Here is a 7,890-nt window from a genome sequence, read left to right on the forward strand (position 1 = left end):
CAATGCAACGCTATGCGAGATGTATGCCTTTTACGATTCAATGAAATGATTCTATGAAATCAAAAATTATGAGAATCTAGTGCAAGGGTCGTTATTTTATATAACTAATAAAACTAACGACTCTAAAAGAAATTAGTAATTGATAGCTAGGATCGTCATTTCATATGACTACATGTATGACGACCCTAAGTGTTACTTTTTCCAGAGAGTTTTGGTTTTAGAGTCGTCAATGTGTAAACAAAACAACAAAACGACTCTAAGTGACCTAGTTAAAAAGGGTCGTCAATGTTTAGCACACTATCCTAACGATTTTTCATAACCTGGAAAAGTTGCAGGTTTAAGTCGTTATTGGTAGTGTCAATATACTGACGACCTCAGAGAGTCGTTTGGATATACACCCCCCGACTATGACGACCCTTTCTTTGAGTTGTTCCATAGTGTGGATGATTCGACCACTTGGAGCACCATTCCGACAATTTGAAGAGTATAGGAAGTTTACCTGATCGTTTTGGCCTTGGGGTTCCTCATTTTGAGTGTTGGTTCCTTCATCTTGAGCAATGGGATCTTCATTCCAACCATTGTTCATGCATTCCTCTATCAACATCTCCTCATCAAACATCCAACCCATATCATTAGTTGAGACAATCTTACCATCAACACAATCATTGTTGTTATTTGAAGCTTCACCAATCTCATTCCCTCCACTTGAATCACCCATTTGTAAAAACCCTAGGTTTTTCTCTCAAAAATCCTCCTCTTCTTCTCAACACATAAAACACATTTTCCATAATTTTTTTCCTAAAATCAGATTTTAATCTAAATACACTTATCACACTAATCAAACTAATTAATTCCTAATACTAATCATATAAGGGCAGTTTTCCCATTTACAAAATATTTTTTTAAGGGGTGACCCAAATTAGGATTGGGTGACCTTTTTTGTCCCATAATGCATGGTCCCCAATTGAAACTTATGGCCCCAATTAAACTAGGAATGTATAAGATGCAATAATGTATGGAAGTCAAGTATGACACATATGTCTTTGTTACATGGTAACCGGGTGCATGATATTTCCACTTAAGCTTCATTCGTAGTAGAGTTTTTATCTCGATCAAGTTCACGTGTACATACGATGTACCAACAACTCACTGAAATACTTTTTCTATGTAATAGTTCTGAATTTGTAGTTTTTGAAACGACTATGCCTTCTGAACTTTCTTTATCCATGGTTTTAATTTGTACTCCCCCGTCCATAATAAGATGACCTAGTTATAGTTTGCACAAATTTTAAGGCAAGGAGGAAAATTGAGTATATTTAACTATTTTTTACAGTTATACCCTTATGGACAATAATTAGTAAAATTTAGAAACGATTTATCTCTTAAACTATACCACGGTTTTTTATAAACTTTATACCATTGAAAAGCATTTTAAAACACCTACGCAACGAATATAAACATGACTATCAAATTATACGTATTTCTTATAGAAAAAATAATCAATTAAAAGGGTAGTTTTAGAAATATCCCTTGATTAGTGAAATAGGTCATCTATTTACGGGACAAAATTTAAAACCAAGTAGGTCATCTTATTAGGGACGGAGGGAGTATGAAAGAAGAAAAGATAGGTGAAGGTAGAGGTTGGTGGAGAAGAAAAAATAGTTTATTTTTTAATAATTAGATAAAGAGTATTACATTAACTAGTTGGAAGCCTAACAAGTTAAGCTCCAACAACGTACTACTGCATTAATTGAACAGGTTGTCGTGCTAGCCTACCAGCGAGTCTCATGGGTAACCTAGCCAAGAGAGCCGAAGCGGATGGTGGCTGAGATTGTGTCACAAGGAACGCAAGCTAACTCTATCTTCCATGTTAATTCCTGCAATATTACGCCATTGGGGGATCGAACCTGGGACCTCCTGGAGCGCATGAAACTTTGAGAAACGGGAATGACCAACTGAGTTAGGTGCCCGTGCTTTTAACTTGCATTTTTTTCTTAGCTATTGGGTGGTTTTATCGTTGAGTATAAATAAAAAGTCATGGGGGAGCATTTAGGATATTTGTATATGAGTGGTAAATATGATTTTTGAGGGTTACAATTTATGTGAGTGGAAAGTAGGAAAAGTGTGGGTGGTAAATAGGAAAAACTTATATTTTTCTTCTTCCACATTTTAGAAACTCAAAAACATCAGGTCAATTGAATTGTATAAAATTGTTTTTTTTTTCACCAAAAATTCATGATGGAAAATGAGTATACATGGACTACGAGGCATACACACATATGAAATATAGTCACTGTAGAGACTAATTTGCTTCATCAAATTCTGTTAGTTAGACTCTTAATTAAGTAACTTCAATCATTAATGAATTAGATTAGCCTCTTTTGTTAACACAACGAAGTTGATTAAAGTAGGAAAACATCTCTCGCAGGATGCTAGAAAGTAAACAATTCTTGGACTACAAGGTAGCTTGCAGCAATGTCTGGGCGATTATTATAGCATGACTTACTTACGACGAAACTATATGGGTGGCCGAAAATTTAAACACAAAATTGGTCAAAAAGATCAAAACACAAAATTCCTGGGTCATATAGATTCTTAACTTTTGATATTGTTTATATAGCCAAAAATCAGAAATATTCTGTTTATATAGTCAATTTGGATATTTGGCCCAGGAAAATTAAAAAAAAAATGTCTCTTACCTAATATACCCCCTAACCTTTTAAACCCTTCTTTTCAAAGAGAATTTATTTCTCTTCCCTTCCCGCAGAGCTCTGCAGAACCTCCTCTTCCCTTCCCGCAGACCTCTGCAGAAATCGGCAATTCAGAGCTCGTTTTTTTTCTTCAGATCTCGTTTATCAATCATGATGATTAGCGATTGTTTAATACGTTTGTAAAATCCAAGTTTCATCTAATCGAAGTTTCATCAATTGGAGTTTCATCTAATCGAAGTTTCTGAGTTGGTTTTGAAGCAATTGAAGTTTCTATAATAGCGTCGAATCGGTAAGTTTCAATTTGTCGAATTGAAGTTTCTCTGTCGATTTTGAAGCAATTTTTAGTTGTTGATGATTAATTTTTGTTAATTTTTGATTTTAGTTGTTGATTTTGAATATCCAGGGTTTAGTTGATTATGTGACTGGTAAATTTTTCAATTTGTCCATTATTTGGGTTTGTCTCGAATCATGTTTTCTAGGGTTTAGTAATCTGATTTTCAATGCAATATACACAGATGTGAAGTTTGTGTGTTCAATTGTGATGTGAACTGAATTAGTATGTACTGCTGCTAATTTGTTTACATATTATCAATTGAATACATCCAGATTCAGAAGATTTGTTTTTATATATTCCTTTTGAAGATGGATCGTCATTTCTCTGTGTGGTTATCCGGGGTACCGATGCGTGTCCATACCAAGTTACTACGAAGTCAACAGTTGATGAGTTGAAGGCGCATGTCTGTTTTTATTAGAATAGAATTTTACCGGACTCAATTAAGTTTGTATTTGACTATGAGGGGAGAAGCAATGTTGTTGACAGTGATGTGAATCTCTGTTCTTTCTTGTCATTGTGTATTGTTAACCAGTTGTCTTTCTTGGAGATTCGTTTATTTGAACGTGTTCCTCTTCGTGCTCCTGATTTTGTTCGTGAACCTACTACGAGCGAGTTTCGTTTAGCACCAGACCCTAGTAGAGATCAGTTGGTTAATCCTTGTCATCTTCCGAGCAGCAATAGAATGAGCGAGTTTTGTTTAGAACCAGACCCTAGCAGAGCTCAGTTGGTTAATACTTGTCATCTTCCGAGCAGCAGTAGAATGAGCGAGTTTCGTTTAGCACCAGACCGTAGCAGAGCTCAGATGGTTAATCCTTGTCATCTTCCGAGCAGCAGTAGAATGAGCGAGTTTCGTTTAGCACCAGACCCTAGCAGAGCTTAGTTGGTTAATCCTTGTCATCTTCCGAGCAGCAGTAGAATGAGCGAGTTTCGTTTAGTACCAGACCCTAGCAGAGCTCAGTTGGTTAATCCTTGTCATCTTCCGAGCAGCAGTAAAGTTACTCCTACACCTACAATGACGGAGTTGCTTTTAGCTCATTCACCTATTCCTTCCTCTCAAGAGCTTGTTTCTTTTCAAGAAAGCTAGGGATATTGTTAGAGAACTCAAAAGTGATTATGGGTTGGAAGTGAGCTACGATCAGGCGCATGCCGGGAAATAATTATGTTTCAAGGAATTGTATGGCGAGGACATTAAATCATACACTGACTTGAGATGGTGGTGTGAAGCCGTGAAGAAACACGATCCAGGTAGTAGGGCTGATTTAGTTGTTGAAGGTGGCAAGTTTAAGAGTTTGTTCTTATCCTTCGATGCTTGCATCTCTGGTTTCGAATATTGTCGCCCGGTACTGTTCTTGGATGCAACTTTCCTAACTGGAAAATTTAGGGGTTGTCTTATGGCGGCTACCGGGAAGAATGAGAATAATGGTACGTCTTCTTTTATTTTTGATGTCATAAAATTTTTTTATGTCAGATTATCACTGGATGAAACCGGTTTCATCCTTAACTGGTGAAGTCAGACTAGAGAATGAAACTAGTTTCATTCTGTACAATAGCAGTTTCAGTCAGTTTGATATGATTTTTTCTTTTTGTGTTTGTTTTGTTTCTGTAGGAATATTTCCTCTGGCATATGGTATTGTATCAGCTGAAACTGTTGAGAATTGGCATTGGTTCTTGAAGAAACTAGAATCTATCTTGGGTCCTCGTGTAGTAACTTTTATTTCGGATCGCCATGAGGGTTTGATCCAAGGGATTCGTGATGTTTCCCAACTTTCTATCATGCTTGGTGTTACCAGCATTTGAAGAATAATGTCCGCAGTAAGACCAACAAGAAAAAGGGAGAGCATTTTGCTGCGATGGGTTTGTTCAAAGAATGTTTCTATTCATCGACTCATGAAGGCTTTGATCAGGGTATGCAAAAGTTGAAGGATATGGGATGTGATGGTCTTCACAAATTCTTGAGTGAGATTCCAGTGGAATGTTGGTCCAATGCACATTGTCTGGGCTGTCGTTACGGCGACATGTGTTCAAACATTGCAGAGTCCTTCAACTCTTGGATCAAGGAAGCAAAAGGTATGCCTATTGCAACACTTGTTAACTGGATCAGGCTTAAAATTATGGAACAGATGAGTACAAGGAAGAGGAAGGGGGCGACGTATAAAGGATTCATTTGTCCCATGCTAGAGAAAAAAGTGTTGGCTTCCATTCGTGCTGGTGTCCAGTGGAGAATAACCAAGTCTGTTGACATGGAGTGGGAAGTTTTTGATGGAAAGCACACGCATGCTGTTAATATTGCGAGGTTTCAGTGCAGCTGTAGGGTTTGGTTTATTGTGCAGTTCCCTTGTGATCACGCTATTGCGTGTATGCATTCAAACAACATCAACGTTTACGAGTACATTAATCCGTATTTCAGCATTTATAGCTTCTGTGCTTCGTATGATCGTCCTATCAAGCCCATTCCTGATTACGACAATCCTATTGATGTTGCTACTGGAGATCTCGTGAACCCACCAACTGTCGTAGGAAAAAAACATGGTAGGCCGAAGAAGAAGCGGATTCCTAACACAAGTAGTGCAAGTTTCAAGAGACCAATTACGTGTGGTAACTGCCATACTCAGGCACATCATAACAAGACGACGTGACCTCATCCTCCTGCGAAAAAGCAACGTTAAGTACCTGCTTAAGAACATCTCCAGCCTTCATTTCTTTTGTGCATCTTTTTACCATGATATCTTTTATTAGCTTTTTACCATGATATCTTTATTAGTTTATTCTTCTCTGCAGCCTCTTGTTGCACATTTAAGATTCATTTACCTTGAATTATATTTTCACAACTAGTATTTACCTTGGATTGTTTTTTTTGTTCATAAAAATATATCTTATGGAATTATTTTTTCAAGTATTTCTCTTCATTTTTATAGTATATATCTTTTAGTCTTATGTTGATTGTTTAATTGTACATTCCCTTCAGTTTTTCACTGTAAAATTTGAATGTTTGCGAAGATTCAAATTTAATTGTACAGGATGTAACCAGTTTCATCCTGCCTATTCTGGAAAAAATGATATTTTTGGCCAGGATGAAACTGGATTTCATCCATCACATATGGACAGAAAAACTATTTTTTGTCAACCTGCACACTCTGAAAACAGTTTTTATACAGGCTTTGATGTAACCAGTTTCATCCAAGCCTGGTTACAATCTAACAAAAAAATTGAAGTTTTATACAGGCTAGGATGTAACCAGTTTCATCCAACCCTGGTTACATTTTCAACCTGCAAATTTAATCATTTCTGGCTAACATATTCAAACACAACCATCATGAAATTGAAGTATAGGCATTTTCAGTAAAAGAGTTCATATTTTAATTAAGACGAATCCACGGATCACAACTGTATGCGAAGACATAGTTCAACAAAAAAAAAGTACTACCAAATGAACTACATTAATAAAAAATTTCTAAACAACCTAAACACATCAAACTTTCCAACAACTATTCTCATCAATTAGGATTTCATATGCCAGATTGATTCGTCTTGTGCCCATCTCCTCTCCAATAGTATCTTTGCCTTCAAAGGAGTAACCGTCTGTCATTTCCCATTCCATGTAGTAGATAACATACATCATCGAATCATCACTGCAAGACAAATGAATATGCAATGTCAGTTTAACGATCTGGAAAAAAAAGTGTAATGTCGGTTCAAACTTCGTTTCAGTTTGTATGTTATAATCTCAGTTCAAAGAGTTAACGACCTACCTTTCGCACTGTTGTGGACAATCTGATTGAACGACGACATCAATGTCATCCATACTAGTACTTTGAATTTGAACTTGAAAGAGATGATTTATTCTTTCCGCCATCATTTGAGCTTCTTTTAAATAGTTTGAAGAACCTAGGCGACAATTGTAATGTGTCCAAGTTCTTCCATGGATGTCAAGGTGAAGCAATGTGAAATGTTCTTTCTCATTCAACATTGGGATGAACAAGTGTTGCGTTTCGACATCAATCTTTTGCAGTTCATAATTTATCATTTTTGCAGCGTCCAACTCATCTCCCGCAATGACATCAGCATGAATACAAATTTGAATCAAAACCAGTTAATCCATATTTTTTAAATGGATGAAACTCAATTACATCCTGTCATTAATGCTATATGAAAACCAGTTTCTGCAGGTATCATATGAAACCCAGTTATATCCTATATATAATAGCCAGATGAAACTCAGTTTTATCCTACACTAGTGAGAGAATTATATTTCAAGCAACAGATGCAAGCCAGGTACATCCTACACTAACTTAAAAGTTATATGAAAACAAATTGCATACCTAAGTTCATTCATTTTAAAATGTAGTATTCAAAATGTTTACCCATGCAAGCGCGCTGAGAAAGATTGACTTGGAGTATCCTTTGGTATCACCGCCATATTGAAACAATTGTCTCCATTTTTCGATTTTAAACTCCAAAAGAGTGTTCACCAATGGTTGATTGAAAACAAGTTGCTGGATGTGTTCTCCACTGATACATACACCTCCATTGGACTTCCAAACGCAGTCGCTGCATTTAAAAAAGTTCATATAATTTAGTATAAACTTAGCAGTACTTTTACAGAAATAAGAAAAGTATAATGAAAAAAAAAACAGCAAAAGAATGCGGATACGTACCTTACTTTTCCAGTTACAAAGTACTCCTTTATTAACTTCTCTTCAGCTTGTTTTATTCCGCTCATCAAGTAATTTTTCCACAGCTTGTTGTTCCTTGTTAACTTCCTCAACTTATCGTCCTTCTGCTTCTTCTCTGCACGCTCATCATCATCTGATACAAACTTGTTATTTCTAGCCCTTTTATATACGT

General features: G+C 36.3%; 1 protein-coding gene across 1 annotated transcript; it reads left to right on the plus strand.

Moving 5' to 3' along the window:
• The first annotated feature begins 4,436 nt into the window (after nt 1–4,436).
• LOC113294775 lies at nt 4,437–5,681 on the plus strand. Its single transcript, XM_026543152.1, has 3 exons — nt 4,437–4,467; nt 4,652–4,749; nt 4,836–5,681. The coding sequence occupies exons 1-3, from the start codon at nt 4,437–4,439 to the stop codon at nt 5,679–5,681; spliced, it is 975 nt and encodes a 324-aa protein (XP_026398937.1).
• The last annotated feature ends 2,209 nt before the right edge of the window (nt 5,682–7,890 follow it).

Source organism: Papaver somniferum, chromosome 7 (genome assembly GCF_003573695.1).
Source record: "Papaver somniferum cultivar HN1 chromosome 7, ASM357369v1, whole genome shotgun sequence".
In the NCBI taxonomy this organism is placed as follows: domain Eukaryota; kingdom Viridiplantae; phylum Streptophyta; class Magnoliopsida; order Ranunculales; family Papaveraceae; genus Papaver; species Papaver somniferum.